The sequence below is a fragment of the Zeugodacus cucurbitae genome, chromosome 4 (assembly GCF_028554725.1).
Source record: "Zeugodacus cucurbitae isolate PBARC_wt_2022May chromosome 4, idZeuCucr1.2, whole genome shotgun sequence".
Lineage (NCBI taxonomy): Eukaryota > Metazoa > Arthropoda > Insecta > Diptera > Tephritidae > Zeugodacus > Zeugodacus cucurbitae.
Window position 1 is genome coordinate 51,730,745 of NC_071669.1, and position 19,174 is coordinate 51,749,918.

At 36.8% G+C, this 19,174-nt stretch overlaps 1 protein-coding gene across 1 annotated transcript; it reads left to right on the top strand.

The window, feature by feature from the left end:
* The first annotated feature begins 607 nt into the window (after positions 1-607).
* Positions 608-16,567, top strand: LOC105210507 (uncharacterized). Its single transcript, XM_029039162.2, has 6 exons — positions 608-1,659; positions 8,465-9,977; positions 14,171-14,385; positions 14,604-14,791; positions 14,920-15,241; positions 16,350-16,567. The coding sequence occupies exons 1-6, from the start codon at positions 1,623-1,625 to the stop codon at positions 16,547-16,549; spliced, it is 2,475 nt and encodes an 824-aa protein (XP_028894995.1). The 5' UTR covers positions 608-1,622; the 3' UTR covers positions 16,550-16,567.
* The last annotated feature ends 2,607 nt before the right edge of the window (positions 16,568-19,174 follow it).

The following is a 19,174-nucleotide window of genomic DNA, read 5'->3' on the forward strand; positions in this document are numbered from 1 at the left end:
ATGTGTGTATTTGTGTTTGTATGTCTTTAGCTGGCAATGGCGGCGGCTGGTTTCTAAGCTATTTATGCCTTTTCAGCATTTCGTGTTACACAATTCGCATATCGCGCGCACTAACAACAACATTTAAGTAGCACAACGCGGACGCTGATGAATGTTTACAACAACAACAAAGCAGATTTAACTTTAAAGCTTGCAGATGAGCTTCTTCTTAAATCTTAAATCGCTGCTTTTCTCAAGCAACAACAACAACGACTCAATTGAAAGCGTCGACAAAAGCTACACGAAGACAGCAAGTTTGCAATTTTTTCGCTTGTCTAAATTACCGTTAAATGTTGAAGCACAATTCTTTTGATAAGAAGCTTATAAGTGGGCGTATTTTTACAACTACTTTTCAGCTACTTTGAGCGTTGACTTATAAAAATCGCGAAAAAAATATATAAAAAAAACAACAAAAAATATAAAAAAAATAATACAAAAAATAATAAAAAACACAAAAAAGAAATCACAGAAAGTATAAAAAGAAAAGAAGAAAGCTAAAGACACCAACACAGTACACAGTTAACGGTTGTGCAACCGCTTTTTTTGGGGGTGTATTAAAGCGAAACCAATAACAATGTTTACGACGTTGTTGGGCTTTTACGTTTCACTTCGACTTCTTCTTTGCTTTTGTTTTTGTTTTTTTGCATTTTTCCTCCTTGCATTTCCGACAACGACATTTGCTTTGTGCTCCATTATTTCGCATTTTGTTGCTGCTGTTATTGTCGAAAGGACACAAAGCAACAAGACACACACACACATACAACGGTACGTGTACATGAGCTCCCATTTTCTTGACTTGTACATACGGCCCGTTTACGATTGGTCCAACGCATGCGCGTGCTCCGCCTGGAGCATTTGCATTGCACTTTTGCACACATCCGAGGGAAATTTCAACAGCGCTGCGAATAAACGGATGTATGTCTGTCGGTATTTGCATGCGACTGGAAAGATGGCTGTCGCCGTTATATGCGAATGCCACACGGACTGTTGAACACGGAGCTGCGCACTGGACGCGCGCAATTTGTTGTTCTTCGATGCGATGACACAAAATATGGCGTTGACTGTGCGGTAATAAATTTCTACTGGCAATGGCGGCGCTCTCCGGGAAGTTTATATATTTCTATTTATATATATTCGCAACTTTCCATCACAAAGCATAACTTAACACAAATAACAGTATAACAGTGAGTTTTCTCCTCCATTTTGTCATTGAGAAAATTTCCCTCTGGCGTTTTGGCCGCTGCTTTATCAGCTAATAATGCAAAGCGCATTTTTCTCCAAACGCCAGCAATATCAGAGATCCATAGTCATTCAAGCATATTTGTAGCGTTTTGTTAGTCAACAATATAATACGGATCGTCGCCTTTATTTATTTGTAGTAAAGCAGTGTTGAAAATTTCGAAAACTAGTCAATTTGCAAATAACCTTATATGTACGATAAATAAAATTTTAATAACAAACGCGCTCAAAAGTTCAACATATTAAATTCTCAAATTTTATAAAGTGAAAGTGACAAAATAAAATACAAAAATATATTAAAAACAAAGAAATATTAATGATTTCTTCCACAATTAAACTCGGCAATGATTGACGAACAGCATCCCATACAAGTTGCCACGTGTGAGTATTTTTTTTTTTGAATTTTCTTAAACGAAAAATTCTGTGCATTAGGACTTGAGTGTTAAAGTGTGTGAGTGCGTGGTCTGCGTTGGCTAGAAATTACAGAATACCGACGGTCTTCTAATACAGAAACAAAGAACCGCCGGTAAGATATGAGCATGTAACGGTACATAATTTTATAAATTTTCGAAAAAGATTTGCAATCGAAAGCAATTCTATCAACAATAATCTAGACAACAAACAAAAAAAAATTATAAATTAACTTAGATCCGTTTCAAAAGAATGGGTTAGGACGTGAAACATTGATTTTCAACACTTTTTGTTGTAGTAGTACATTGATTTTGTGCATAATGGTTTTGAGGAATATTACTCAGACGGTAGTGATTAGTTGGATATTTTTATCCCCGAATTCGTTCCCGTATTGAGGGATATCAAATCATATTGTTATGAGTCGGAAATGTATTATAATTTAAAGAAGCTTTGATATTTTCACTGGAATTTCGACTTGTCAATGAATCTTTCAAAAACTTGTAATGAACCACAAGAGATTTCGTGTTATTCGTGTCTTAGGAACCAACTAAGTGTAGCGAGTAAAGCTCAATCCACACCGGATTAGTTAATATGTCTTTTCTTGTCTGATACGATAACATCCCATAGCTTCATATGCAACAACCCACACCGAATTAGACAAGACAAAACGCATGCTCGCTTGGCTTGGTAGTCAAAGACGTTTTTGACTAATCCGGTGTGGATTGATCATAAGTTGAATGCTAGAGTCGGGTATTCAGAGAGGTAAGAAATTCTTACTAATCTCTATACCAGAGTACAGTTAGGAAAAATGTAAATGTATTGTTCTCGAATGAACAATGCCGTGAGGTAGTGGACTCAGTAGCTTGAATAAGATTCCTTAATCACTATTGTTCTACGTCTGCTTTCTGATTGTTTTAGGCATTGCTCCGCTTCGTTAGAGATTTTTTCTCTCCTCTTTTGAACCCTTACATTTACTCTTTATATCCAGAAATTGTAACTACTGAATATTGATCGAGTTCCGGAGATGCATTAGGGGTGATATGTTAAGTTTGTTAAAAAAGAAATCTGCTCTTCGGCTCTAAATATTTTAAACTCCTCAGTGAAACAATAATTTTATATATCCTCACTGGTCTATATCTATATTCACGCATTCTTGCTTAGAAAACTTTAAATCTAGGAATGTAATGTAATTGTAATAAACTTCTGCCCTCGATTAAAAGATATTAATCAGTAGAAATTTTAGAGTATTTTATAACTCCATAAAAAAGTCATTGATTAATCTGTTATCAATGTCACAAAATGTTCAGATTCTCTCAAGTAGCACTGTCGCGAAAAATATCAAAGAAGTTCTTGCCAAAGACAAATTACTGAGCTTGAAATAAATGTCTTAAAATAAATCGATTTTCCATTAGAAGTTGCCTTAAAACATCTGATGGTTGGACAACTGGGATCACGAGCAATGAGAAGAGAAACTCAAAAAAGCATCTAACTGAGATGTAAGCAAATTAAGAATTTCTCAAATGATTCAGTTCACTTTATTTCGCCACAAAATATTTTATAATATAATACAAAACTTAGCCAGGCTCTTCGAGCCCAAAAAAAGTTGTCCAACTTTTGTTGTTTTTGAAAAAAATCTGATATGTAATTTTTTATGATTCGATTATAAGTTCCGAATGCCAGGTGAATAATTCAAAGAGCAATGAATCTTCAACACTTATTTTCAGTGTTCATTTCGTCATGACTCATCTCAATGGGATATCATTTAAATTATGCTCTGTCAAGTATAATTAATACTTATTAATACATATACAAAGTAATTTTATAGAATTTTTCATATATATTTGTATACATACATATGTATATATATGATTTATTTATATATTGTTTATATTAATACTGATTTTTACACCAATTTAAGAAATTCTATAAGAAATAAATATTTCAATATTTAACTAAGCTCTCAGCATGAACACAACGCATCATTCAATTTACTAGTTCGTACTAAATTTGTATTTATTTGTATATATGTATATATCACCAGAAAATTTGTAAGCAATCAAAATGACAGCTTAAATATTAAGATCAAACGTTATCGCTTTAAGATAATATGATAGCTTTGAATATAATTTCACACCTCCCCTCTGCAAGTGGAAACAATAAACTTCGAAGTTTCAAAGGTCAGATTGAAATGAATACGACTAGTTTTTGGTAGAATTTGTAGTTGTTGTTGTTGTTGTAGTTTTGTAATCGATGCGTATTGTTTGCAGTTATCCCCTTTTAAAGAGACGAAAAGTCAAAAAGTGCAATGAAATGAATTTCTTTGCTTTTTGTTGTTGGGTGATGAAATCGGATTAAAGCAACAGCTTGCCACCGTATAATAACAACAACAATAAACAACAAAGTTATTGCATATGTGCGGCCTTTTGTAGTTATACACCGTGAAATACACCGAAATATAAACATATAAATACACAGACATATAAAGCTGATGGACGAAATCGGGGATGAAGGACTTTGTAGACGCCGAGCCTTCAACTTCAAATTACCTGCAAACCTCCCTTACTCACTCATACACACAATCATTTATTTCCTTTTGTTGACTCATTTACGTACAAATTCAGTATATCCGATCGGCATTTAGCCGAAATGTAAGGGCGTTTCGCCTTCATATTTGACTGAGTGACTTAAATTCTTTTATAATTTAATTATAATCACAAAACAATAAAAACAGGGAGAGAATGCAGCAAAAACAAAAACTGGCATAGCAGACTGAGGGTGGAAGTGTAAGTCGGCGGTTTCCGAAAACCATATGCTAAGCATTTGTGTCTATTTAAATGTTGCCTCCAGTCACAGTCACAGACACATGCAGACATACTCACAAACAAGTGGTTAAGCGCCTAAAAGCAGCGTCAAAAAGGATTTGCTTTATTTGGTTCGCATAGCAGAGGCAAAACAAGTGTAAATCCCGTTGTTTCAAGCATCGTCACGCATAAGAAATATGTCAATATATTTACCTATTTTCAGTTGAGCTTCCACTAAATACTTTCGGATATCCTTTTCATATTCATTTCTAACAAGTTGTTGTAGTTGTTGTGCTAAATATTGACATATGTGTTATGAATGCCACCAGCAGGCAACTAATCGCATTACACGGCAGCGCATAAATACTCTCATATAGAAATTTCATAGAGAAATTAAGCTAGTCAATCTGTCTTTGATTTTGATATCCTACTGATTTTCTTTAATTTCATTAAAGCAGCGCTTCGCTCATATGTTCGTATCTATCACATTTACCTGCCACTACTATTTCGTCTACCCTCGATGCCCAGCTCGAAATCGTTTTTATTAGAAAACTTCGTGCAGAGTAAAATACTACATATTTCTTCAGCTATAACTAATGCTAGTGAAATTATTATGGAAATTGGGTTCCATTGGAGTATGGGTTGGATCCGAGTAAGGAGGATACCGTTGGCCACTTGAAAACACTTAATTGATAAGCAGGTCATAGATTGGGCTGAATCTAGGTGGATAGAATCTATGACTTGCTCAACTAGCAGGCAGACGTGGCCTAATTGGAATAAAGACCGTACGAGCCGGCTACTGAAATTTAAAAGGAAAGACTAAGAACTCTAGTGGGAGTGGTTCAAAGAGGACATTTTAGTGTAAGGGGCTTTAATAGCGGTGGTTTCACAATGGGCCTCCTAAAGGCCGTACCTACCTACCTACCTATAAACTTAAACTGTCTGAAAATACGAATATGTGTTTTCACCCTTGATAGCAGTACGTGAAAAATTCTAAATTTTCTCCATTACCTTCAAATAAGTAAGATTTCACAAATTGAAAAAAGGAAGTCAATATCATCTGCGATCTCCTGATTTTGTAGATATTGCTTGATTACTAGTGATTCGAAATAGCTATCGCCTGTTAAACGATCTCCCAATTGAAATTTGTCGAAACAACAAATCGATCTTATGGTGACGACGTATGAAAACAATTTTGTAGATAATAGATAACAATGATAACGATGAAAATGATGAAAATGCAATCATTCTATATTCCTTTTTATATAATTGCTAAATATTGACCAAAACCTATATTTCTCTGGGAAAACTACGTGGCATAATTTTTACATTTACAATTTTTACAAAGTTTACATTTTCCATTTAATTAGTCATTGTCCAATCCATATCCATGCGATTGGGTTAAAACTCTGATCTGAAGCCAGTTGTCGAAGTAGAAGACGAAATAGAATCATCACAATACTTCCTTAAACCATCTAGAAAAATAAAACATCTGTTCCGATTAGTTTATACTTAAGATCCAACTAGTTTCAAGCTTCACGTAGTACTTGACTTTAGTTGTCCAAGTATGAATCCATCTCTAAGACCAGAATAATAACTTAACCTCACACTCTATCCTTCGAAATGGATCATGGGTATCTGTACGTTGTAATTGGGTTTTAGTTGGCACAAACTAACAAAGTAAAATCCTGAACACAGAATTAAAAATCTCTTACTAGCTATTTGAACGTATTTTTTCTCTTATTTGCGATTTTCATATCGTGCTTTCCACAAGTTCAACAAAACTTAAGCGTCTACCGAACCTGGAGAGAACTTTTTGATATCTTGATCTGACTTATATTTATGTTAAAATCTCCATGAGTATAATTTCTATATATCTTCTTCTTGACTGGCGTAGACACCGCTTACGCGGTTATAGCCGAGTCCACAACAGCGCGCCTCGCATCTCTCCTTCTGGCAGTTTGGCTCCAATTGGTTATACCAAGCGAAGCCAGTTTCCTCTCCACCTGGCCCTTCCATCGGAGTGGAGATCTCGGCTTCCACCAGCGGGTACTGCGTCGAACACTTTTAGAGCTGGAGCACTTTCATCCATTCGAACAACATGACCTAGGCAGCGTAGGTTTATTCAATGGACTATGTCTATGTCGTCGAATAATACATACAGCTCATCATTCCATCTTCTGCGGTATTCGACGTAGCCAATGTTTAGGGACCATAAGGGACCATCTCGTCGGATGTTGAAACCTACCACGCTTCAGCACCATAAAGCAGGACGGGAATAATGAGCGACTTGTAGAGTTTGATTTTGGTTCGTCGAGAGAGGACTTTACTCTTCAATTGCCTACTCAGTCCATAGTAGCACCTGTTGGCAAGAGTGATTCTGCGTTGGATTTCTAGGCTGACAATGTTATTGCTGTTAATGCTGGTTCCCAGGTATACAAAATTATCTACAACTTCAAAGTTATGACTGTCAACAGTGACGTGGGAGCCAAGAAGCGAATGCGCTAACTGTTTGTTTGACGACTGAAGATATTGCGTTTTGTCCTCATTCACCACGAGACTCATACGCTTCGATTAATACGGTTACGATTGCTCTTCTTTTAATACGTTTTAGATCTTGAATAAATCTTACAAAGAAAGAGAGTTAATAACAGCAAATTCTATCTCAACTCTCGAAACCTATTTTGCATCTTCTGAAAAAAATGTTTAAGCCGAACATATCCGGATTAGAGCCTGATTTATTACCGATCACTGTTCTTTTAGAATTTTATGAATGTTTTATTTTAAGCCTACAGCAACCGGTAGCTTAAGCATCTTCTGTCTGTTCCTTAGATAGAAATTGTATCATAAAAGGCCAAAGAACCTCGTTTTAGAATTTTGAAATGTAAAAGTTTGCCATTAATTTCCATTCCTTAGTAAAAGTTATCGGAGTATTTTCCAAATTAAATAATGCAACTTTTTCTTGATCTCAACGAAGTGGTTATGAAGTAAATAGCATTAAAATAGTAACTACTGGCCATCTAGTATAATATATGCTCATGCCAACAATGATGGCTTGCAACATATTGCCACTACAACAAACTATGAAAGTTGTTAATGAAGTAAATGCTAGATGAAATAATTTGTGGGATAAATTAAATTACGCATCCGCTGCCTTAAATAGTTACAAATATATATACATATATGTACATTCATAAATATGTTTGTGAAGCAGCATATACAAAAAGTCATAATTAAACCGCAACTGTTGCAGCAATTGAGCAATCTGCTGCCCATAAATGTAGGCAAACAAATGTGTGGCATAAATTGAGATAGAAAACTCTCACATACAAACACACGCACTCAACGATTTCAACAAAAATAACTGTCAGTGTCAACTGGCAGGCAAAAACTATGCATGCGGCGGTTTTGCGACTGAAAAATTTTTAGTTGAGTATTTTGTGAACAGAGTTTACATATCCGCATTACAGTTATTTTCATAATTGCAAAACCACAAATTCACTACAGTTCAATGCTCATACCAAAAACGATCCACCTAACTCCCTTCGTGATATTCCCAACATTTCACACCCGCGCGCCGTCGAGCATTGTCGATGCGGCTGGGATTTTGTTGGTCAACTGTTGTTGTAGACCCAATTTGTAAACATGTCCATGGCATGACCGCAAAAGACTGGCACTGGCTCTGGTTCTGGTCGAACAATGGTGTCGCCAGCGAATGCGAAATTTGTAATTGTGGTCATTCAATTGTCGGCTGTCCGAGTGCGTTGTCGGGTAAATACTACATAGTATGGCTGCCATTTACAAACGCATATTTATGTATATATGTATATAGGGTAGAGTGGAATTTACGAGGCTCAAATAAAAATTGCTCGAATGTTTTTCTATCCAACGCAAACGCATTTGCACATGCTCACGCACTCGCACTTCGATCTGTAAATTTATTTGCTTTTGTATGCCTACTCATGCGTTTGTAGTACCATTGGGCCTCAAGTGTCATACGCCAATACAACAACAATCACAACAACAACAACAAGCGTCACCACAACAGCAATCCACAAGCATGATGATGAGCGGAAGTCAAAGAATGTTAACAACACTGGCTACAACAACATTGAAAGCAACAACTTCCGGCGCGGCGACAACAAGTGACACTGGAACTGCCGGTACAACGCACGAGGCGACCAAAGCGTTGTCAACACCCAGTAGTACAGCGCAAACGGTGCCAGCAACAATGGTGGCCGCAACAGCATTGACGGCCATTAGCAGCAGTGCAGGGATGGGGAGTGTAACTGGCGCTTCAGCAATGACAGTTGGCGCTCCGGTGCCCACTGCCAGAGAGCTCTTGTGCGCTGGTGGTGCTGGCGGTGGTGGTGTCGGTGTCAACGGCGTGGCCTGCGGTGAAATAAACGGAAATCCGACAACACCAACCGCAACGGCAGCATCGGCAGCTTCACCATTTTATACAAATGTCATAGGAAATTGCAATGGCCACAAAAATAATAGCAATGCCAGTGCCAATGATAACAAATGTTACGGCAGTGTCAATATGAAAGCGGGCGGCGTTGGACAAAGGCTAGAAGCGCAACAGCAACAATTGCAGTTACAACAACAACACATGCAGTTACAACAGCAACAGCAGCAACAAATGGCGCTGCATGTACCAGTCACCGGTCCGGGACCTGGACGACCACCCTCCACTTGCTCTCCAAACCCCTTGAATCACTCTTTGTACGCCAACGATAGGCAGGCATTGGCCGATTTCAATATGAATGTTGTTGGCAACAATGAAGCAATCGGTGGTATTGGTATTGTTGACAGCGATGCTTGCACCATGGCTGCCATGTATAACGCAAGCAACAACAACAACAATAACAATTGCATTGACCACAACGGTAATAGTAACCTTACTAATTGCCTGAATGGCAACAATGACAATACAAATAATACCAGCAACAACAACAACAACAACAGCATGTTCCTTGCCATGCAACGTCACACGGCGGACAACTGCGCCACCTTGCAACAAAAACATCAACAACAACAACAACATTTACAAATGCATTTCGGCACACATTTGCACACAGCATTTCCAAGCGAAGACCATTCGCCCTGTCCAACGCCTCCCATACCTCCGGCTCTCCGTAATGGCGGCAACAAATGTGATGCGTTCTCCAGCGCCACCGCCGCTGCCATGCTTGGACTGCCTGTGGCATTGCCTTTGTCATTGTCACTGCACTTGCCATTGTCATCGTCAGCGGCAGCAGCCGCCGCCTGTCGCACCGCCTTAACATCGGACGCTGCGGCAGTAGCAGCAGCAGCAGCGCACTGTGCCTATTGTTGTCAGCCAATTTGTGATCGTTATATAATGCGTGTCGTGGACACTTCATTTCACGAGGGATGCCTCAAGTGTGCCACTTGTGCGCTGCACTTGGTGCACTCCTGTTATGCGCGCGATGGCAAACTCTATTGTCGCATCGACTATGAAAGGTAAATATTTGCAAATGGTCAATAAAATATATCTGTATTTAAACACCAATACTTTAAACAGATATATTTACATACATATAAACACTCCAGAATTTTCCTTCCCATGAGTTCTTTATGCCTTGATTGCTATATTTTTGAAAAACAATATTGTAATTTTTATTTAATATTAATAATTATTTTAAAGTAAATGTCTATGTAAATAACTTTGATATATAAAACCAAAAATAATCATTTAAATTTCCGTAAGAAAAAAATTTATTAGAAAATATCGACTGTTTAAAATCAATAAGAAATTAATATTAAAATAATTTGTTTCGCTTTCCAAAGAAGAAAGTAAACTTTCGCCGGGCAACACCTTTAAACGACCTTTAGTGCTACAAAATCTTTAAACTAATTTTTTAAATCGCCCTAATATTAATTAATCCCAAAATTTGAAACATAAGAGTATATTAAAAACGTTGACACTGCGTATACGTAACATCAAGTAGTAAAAAAATTTCCCAAAAAATTTTAATATTAAAATTCAATGCCATTAATTTTTATACTCTCGCAACAAAAGTTGCTAAGAGAGTATTATAGTTTTGTCCACATAACGGTTGTTTGTAAGTCCTAAAAGTAAGCGAGTTAGATATAGGGTTATATATACCAAAGTGATCTTGGTGACGAGTAAAGTTCAAATCCGTCTGTCCGTCCGTGCAAGCTGTAACTTGAGTAAAAATTGAGATATCTTAATGACTTGGACCACTGCCACGCCCACAAAATGGCGATAACCAAAAACACAAAAAGAGCTATAACCAAGCCATAAATAAAGTTATGAAAATAAAATTTGGAACATAGGATCACATTAGGGAGGGGCACATTTGAATGTAATTGTTTTTGAAAAGTGGGCGTGACCCCGCCCCCAAATAGGTTTTTTGTATATAACTCGCAAACCAATAAAGCTATATAAACCAAACTTTCTGCAGTCGTTTATTTTAGCCATTTCCTTATACAGTCCAAAAAAATCGGATAATAACCACTCCCACCTCCCATACAAAGGTTAGGTTGAAAATGACTAAATTGCGTCAACTCACTAACGAGAAACGTTAGAAACACCAAATTTTACATAAGAAATGGCAGAAGGAAGCTGCACTGAATTTTTTTTTCAAAATGGAAAATGGGCGTGGCGTCGCCCACTTATGGGTCAAAAACCATATCTCAAGAACTACTCTACCGATTTCAATGAAATTCGGTATATAATATTTTCTTGACACACTGATGACACTGGTGGAATATGGGCGAAATATGTGGTTCACAACTACGCCTACTTCCCATATACATAACTAAATTTTGAATCCTTCTGATTCGTTCACTTTATAATGCATACATAAGGAACCGATAAAGATAGCTAAATAAAACTTTACACAAATACTGTATTTGAGCTGTGACATCACTTGTGGAAAAATTGTCAAAATCGAACCATGACTTTTCAAGGCCCCTGATATCAAACATGAAGAACTCAGTGCCTAAGGGTAATTTTTCACCGAAAATATAGGTAAATCTCTAAATAAATTGCAAGAGTATAAAAGGTTCGGTTGCACCCGAACCTAGCCTTTCCTTACTTGTTTTTTATACTAAAGTATTACACTTAAAAAAATATTGTGTTACCTTATAATTATTGCTCATATATTTTTGGTTAAAAAAATTTATTACAATGGTAAATTGAGCTCATCGATCATTATATTTTTCAAGATTTTATGATTGTTTTATGAAAGCGTAGGTAAATCAATTCCAGTATCCCTTTAAAATTTTTATTACAATTTAGAACTAGAAAACCCGTTTTAAACCAAAGGAAGATTTACTAATATACAATTGCTTCGAATTTCGTATCAAAAATTGACAATTTACCAAAGACCAAAGAAAACAAACAAGTAAGAAATATATTAGACGCTCCTTACTCAGCGATTGGATATTGCCCATATTAATCTTAAAAAACTACGAAATTTAATAAAATTTATTCCAATATTTCACTATAATCGCCATTCCAGGAATCATAATCATTATTGTCTGCAACATACACACATTTCCGATATTTATGTACATTATGAAAGCAGGAATTTTCATTTGATGATAGATTTGATTTATATATATATATATATTTGGCGTAGGAACCGCCATTTGATTTATATAACATAAGTAAATATCTTTCTTCTTTATGAACATGAATACTATCAAATGGAAATTTAAATTCTTACAGAGGTCCAAACAAAAAGAATAAATACTATCAAATGAAAATTTAAATTCTTACAGAGGTCCAAACAAAAAGAATTGTTGGCTGTTATCAACATTTAAAAAAAATATATTTTTAATGATAATATTATTTTATATTTTAGATTTATATAAATTGCATTGATATGAAAAGAGAAACATGGAGTTTTCGAAACGATTTCGACTTGAAAACTTTTCGAACCAATGTGTTCTCAATTTGAAAAAAGTCTTTTTGAGAAAACTCACTTCAAATGCAATAGAACTATTCGGAATATTCGTTTAAAAATTAGGAACTTATTTTTCACTACCTCTCCTCCGCCTTAAAATAATGAAATTCATATATTGGAATTCAAAACACCATGTTATATATTACGTCGGCAAATATCTCCCTTCCGCTTTTTTGCTCTTATTCAATGCTTTATAAAAAGTGTTACAGTGATCGGATTTAGTTCAAATATTCGCCGTTTCGTTCGATAATCTGTTTCCATCTAGACGACAACTTCATAATAGCCCCCTTGTAGACGTTTCACAAGCTCTTTTGAGTTCAACTTTACACCACCTAGGGCGTTCGCCATAGACAGGAACAGGTGGTAATCACGAGTCATAAACGAAGTGTGTGGTCTGGCGTTCTCCTGCTGGAACACTACACCCTTCCTGTTGGCCAATTCTGGACGCTTCTGGTCGAACGCATGTCGCAACAAGCGATCCAGTTGTTCGCAGTAGATGGTAGAATTAAGTGCCTGGCCATATGGGAGCAGGTCATAATAGATGATTTCCTTCCAATTCCACCAAACACACAGCAAAACCTTTCTGGCCGTCAATCACGGCCAATCACCGGCCTTCGGCCACGACCGTTTTCGCTTAATATTGTCGTATGTGATTCATTTTTGTCGCGAGTCACCATCCGCTTGAAAAATAGGTTGAATTCGTTCCGTTTCAGCAGCATATCGCAGGCGTTGATTCGGTCCAGAATGTTTTTTTTTGCGTCAAATTATGCGGCACCCAAACATCAAGCTTTTTTGTGTATCCACCCTTCTGCAGATGGTTTAAAATAGTTTAAAATGGTTTGGTGACTCCTGGGCGATGTCACAAGATGCCACATGCCGGTCTAACTCGATGTTTTCCATGCTTTGATCGGTATTCGTCGTCACAGGTCTTCCGCCGGCTGGCTTATCCATGGTGTCGTTTTCACCCGCTCTGAATCGTCGAAACCATTCATCCGCAGTTCGAAGTGATAGAGTACCATCCCTCAAAACACCATTAAACTCACGGAACGTTTCTCTAGCGGATTTGTCTTTAACGAAGGATAACTTTAAAATAGCGCGAATTTCGGCGTTAGTGAAATCCATGAACGCAATATCCATGCATAGCGCCGTTTTATAGGTTATGTCAAATCCTTTCAAAGATGTATAGTATTGCCAGATACGAGCTCTGTAGCGCTTTATACATAGCCGCGAAATTCAAATGACAAAAAAGCGGAAGGGAGAATGCTGCAAGTTTTGGATCTTTAGTTACATTTCCGTTATTCCGACCTATCCACACTTTTTTTTGTTTTGTTACGGTTCAAAACATTCGATGATTAACCCGCCGATATTGACGTTGGATGATATTGATCCGAAAATATTAGTTTAATTTATTTTGTTTCTCATTAAAGAAGAGTGAATAAAACTGTATTACAAAATACCTAGATCACACGAATCTCGTAAGATCCATTCCTCATCTCCAGAATAACCGTAATTTTATTAATTAAATTTAAGTCTTATGTGTATTATATTTTTTGTAAGTTTTGTTTTATATTAATTTAATAAATATTTAAATAATCACAAAATTTTAATTGTACCGTTGTTTCATTTTTCATTACTTATTTTAATACATATACCAATATTACTACCATGTAAGTACCGACAAAAAAGTGCCTATAATTTACGGTACTCCATTTCAAATAGACAATTTCTGCGCAATCGCTGTCTCGGCTGTGGTCACCGAATCGCCTGCGATGAGCTGGTTATGAGAACCTTTGACAGTGTTTTCCATTTAAAGTGCTTTGCCTGCGTCGTTTGCGGAGGACTCTTGAAGAAGGGTGAACAGTACGTGGTGAAACAGGGTCAACTATTTTGTCGTTTGGACTATGAAAAAGAAGTCGAGATGCTGCAAGGATATGGTAGGTTGAAGCAAAAAGAATACACAATTTTTGATAATCAGGAATGTTGGGTAAAAGGGTTAAGAAATGCATTACTAAATTGAACGTATATGAGTTAAGATTCCCACATAGTGGACAGTGGAACCGAACCGAACATTTAAACTCCATACCCTGCATTTTGTCACATTACCACAATCCTTAGTGTAAACCAATACTAATACACACTTACTTAAGAGCAGATTTCTACGGCGATGACTTGTTTGCACCTAAATTGGATGGGAGGCGTGGACCTAAACGCCCACGCACCATACTCAATACACAGCAAAGGCGCGCCTTCAAAGCATCCTTTGAACTGTCACCGAAACCCTGTCGTAAAGTGAGAGAGAACTTGGCAAAAGAGACTGGCTTAAGTTTAAGAATTGTGCAGGTATGTAAATATGTGCGCTCCTACATATGATATGCATGTGAAAATCGTACAAAATCGCTGAGAAGTACTAGAACCATACTCAACCAATTCATTACCAAACAACAAGTTCTCATTTATTTAATCTGCAGGTTTGGTTTCAAAATCAACGCGCCAAAGTGAAAAAAATCCAAAAGAAAGCAAAACAAGAGCATACGAAGGGTGCCAGCGACTCACAGGATTCTCAAGAATCGGACAGCAGCAATTTGGCGAAGATTAAAGACGAGGCGCACAGCGACAGCGAATCGCTACTGGAGTCACCGTTTTCCGCGTGCGGCAGCAGTGGCGGTGCAGGTGCTGGTGGAGGTGGCGGCGGCGGCGTCATCGCCTCTTGTGCAGATGGCGCGGTAAAAATGCGCTCCATCAAAGACGAAAATGAGAATACGTCATTTAATTGCATGGAAACCAATAAAGGTGCGTTGCTAACAATGATCAAAAGAGGTAAGAGTCTTTGCGCCGCTCTGCGTCTGCTCTCTACCGCTGCAGCGCTGTGTAGTGTGTACTTGCGCTCAAGTACGAAATGCAAAAGATGCAAAAGCCACGATGCATAAGATAAATGTGGAAAAAATTAAAAATTTACAAAAAAAGAATACAATATTGTCTCATTATACAATTTAAATTCATTAATTTAAAGAAATTAGTGGCTGACAGGTGTTGAGAGTAGCTCGTCTAAAATTAAAACAATTTATAATCACAAATGTGTTTGGCTTGCAAATTGAATTTTATTCAAAATCTGCTCAATTTTAATATATTTGACATCCCTAATGTTTGGATAGTTAATTAGAAGAGAGATTACTTAATTAATGAGAAGAATTCAAGGCAATTTTTGGGCAAGGTTTCGGCTAAGCTTGATTAAAAAATTCGTATAATTAAAAAGGTCATGGTAACCCTATCAAAACTTAAACAGCTATTGTTTGAATTAAAGGGTACAAATTTTGATCCCCCAGTATAGATATATAATATAATGCAAATTTCTTGAACGGGAAGATTAAAAGTTATGCTCAGTTCTAAAGCCGTTTTTCAGTCCCATAAAACCCAAACGATCAGCTTTCTCGATCAATTTCTTTTTACGATCAGCCAAAGCCATTTTGAGCATGTCCACTGGGTCCATCGCTTCGGAGCTCACATAACCCGTACAGAATCGATTGTCCTCGCCTTGCGAAAAGTATAGATATAACAGACAAATCGGAGAATGTCGGGCATACTTTCTTCTTTTCGTAAATTATATTCATTTTCCTTGGCCGAAGCTTGTTTTCAAGTCCCTTTTCAGCAGTCAGTTTTTTTATTTTCCTCTCCATAAAACTTATATTACAATCATCACAAGATCATTCGGCACATTTTTCTGTGTAAACGAGTTCTTCAATTGCCGTAGTTAATGCCTATTAAGCATTATTATTCTGGGAAGACCTCTCTTTCTACCTTAATGAAACTGATTTAATTTTACTAAATCCGATTAAAATAATATCTGTTATTTAAGAATTTTGGAAAACAACTTTTCTTCACTTCCATTTCATTTATTTAGAAAACTGCAACAAAACGAATGAGCCTTTTCTGAGTACCGTGCTCGGCCTGAGCTACTCCACATTTCAACAGCTGATGGGACCGCTGACGCAATCGCCCATGATCAATCCTATCGATCGACTCTACAGCATGCAGAATTCCTACTTTCGGCCGGAGGAACTGGCATATAACGGTTGTTCCAAAGATTTGGTTGAGCCTTAGAATTGATTGTAGAGTAAAAATTAATAAAATTAATAATAAAACATTATAAAATACATTTTAGTCGTAATAGTTGTGTATAAATATATGTATGTATAATTTAACTTTAGAGAAAATAAAATAAAATAAATAATATTATTATTTTATAAAAACACAGAAGCGTAAGCGAAATGGCGAAATCAAAAATGAAACTGTATCGACGGAAACCGATTAGTTGCGATTAATACCGGAAAATGCATAAGAATAAAAAATAATAATTGTTGAAAATAATTTTCTTATTTATTTATGTATTGAGTTTATGTGATGCTTATAAATTTTTTATGACTTCAAAGTACATTCATTTTAACTAAAGTGTAATGTATAGTCGTAGATATTCATTGTCGCCCAGCAGTGAGTTGAACCAGTTTAATTAACCGTAAGTCTTCCTGTTACTTAACAAAGACCTACTTAGTGTCGACAGGCCCTTTTCAATCAAAATAAACCGGTATACTGATGTTCTAACCCAGTTCAAACCAATTAAATTCTGGACAGAACACCTCTGTTTCGATCTTATTAGTTTTTGACAATAGCGTATATCTACATTTTTTACCAAACTTTATAATTACAATTCGATTTGATTTTGATTTCTTCAAATCCCACATTCTGATCAATGTATCGGCGTAAATTCACTCATATTCGGATTAGAGTAGAATATTCTTACAGCTTTTTATAGGTACATATATCAGATATATTATAATGTTTCGATACATTTAGTAACATTAAGTTACTTATTGAAAGCTAAAAGAAGCTAAAGAGCTTTGAAAATGAGGTTTATTGGGTGCAGAGAGGGTTCTGATACAATTTGACTTATGCTGATATGGCGTAATTTGTGACTCTCGAAATTTCAACAAGAAAAGGGCATTGTGTCGTATAAATTTCATTTACGTCGAACTTTATCATTAGTTATAATCCGATTTTCCTGTTTTGTTTCCTTAAAGGACCGTCATTTTACAAGCATATGAGAAATCAATGAAATAGCCAAGGGCTTTACCAAAAATCGAGTTTCAGAAATGTTCGACGATTGGAAGTAGAGCTGGAATAAATGCATGATATCGAAAAAGTACTATCTTGATATTATGAATAAATATTTTTTTTTTGTACACTCGTAATATGTGTACCGGGGTTTCAAAAAGAAACGATTATCGATAAGCCTCTTTTGAGTTCAATTTTACACCACCAAGGGCGTTCTCCATGGACAGGAACTGGTGGTAATCACCTGGCGCTATGTCTGGGCTATATGGTGGATGCGATAAAACCTCCCAACCGAGCTCCAATAGCTTCTGACAAGTCATCAACGAAGTGTGTAGTCTGGCGTTGTTCTGGTGGAACACCCTTCCTGTTGGCCAATTCTGGACGCTTTTGGGCGATCGCCTGCTTCAGCGTCAGGCCATATAGGAGCAGCTCTTAGTGGATGATTCCCTTCCAATCCCACCAAACCCGCAGCAAAATCTTCCTGCCCGTCAATCCCGTCTTGGCCACTGTTTGGGACAATCCACCAGCCTTCGACCACAACCATTTTCGCTTGATATTGTCGTATGTGATCAATTTTGCGTCGCCAGTCACCATCCGCTTCAAAAATGGGTCGAGTTCGTTTCGTTTCAGCAGCATAATGCAGGCGTTGATTCGGCCCAGAAGGTTTTTTTGCGTCAAATCATGCGGCACCCAAACATCAAGCTTTTTTGTGTATCCAGCTTTCTGCAGATGGTTTAAAATGGTTTGGTGACTAACTCCCATCTCCTGGGCGATGTCACGAGATGCCATATGCCGGTCTAACTCGATGTTTTCTATGATTTGATCGGTATTCGTCGTCATAGGTCTTCCGCCGGCTGGCTTATCAATGGTGTCGTTTTCACCCGCTCTGAATCGTCGAAATCATTCCTCCGCAGTTCGAAGTGATAGAGTACCATCCCTCAAAACACCATTAATCTCACGGAATTCTCACGGATTTCCATGTTTACACTTACTATAGCGTCGTTTTGTAGGTTATGTCAAGATCTTTCAAAGATCTTTCAGATACGAGTTCTATAGCGCTATATACATAGCCGCGAAATTCAAAAGACAAAAAGGCGAAAAGGAAATATTTGACAACCTGAGGGGCTAAAGATGATATTTATGGAGAGAAAACAATGTTCGGGTCCACTATTGACCAATTGCACAATGTAATAGGAGTGGATCATGAGCATTATATCCACCTAAATTGGTTTAATTGTTTGATGTATAAGAAATAAGAGAGGTGACGGATTTTTATATAACTCGGCATGACTGCGAGGAATTTTTATAGAGTTATTGCACCTTAAATATTTATGAAAAATATGTTTGTGTTGGGGTCTAATAATTTAAAAAATAAATAAATTTAATCCAATAAGGAGTATGAATGTCCAATTCCTAACAATTTAGAAACCGCCGTTGCTAATACTAAGTTCCTCAGACTTCGCGGCAACACGCATATCTTCACAGGCATATCTTATTTTCTACATAAGTTATCGGCGTAATGAATACAAAGACAGATCGATGAACCGACAAATATCTATACATAATTTTGTCTCGTACTATTTCTCATTTTGATATATACATGTATATTTCCATTAA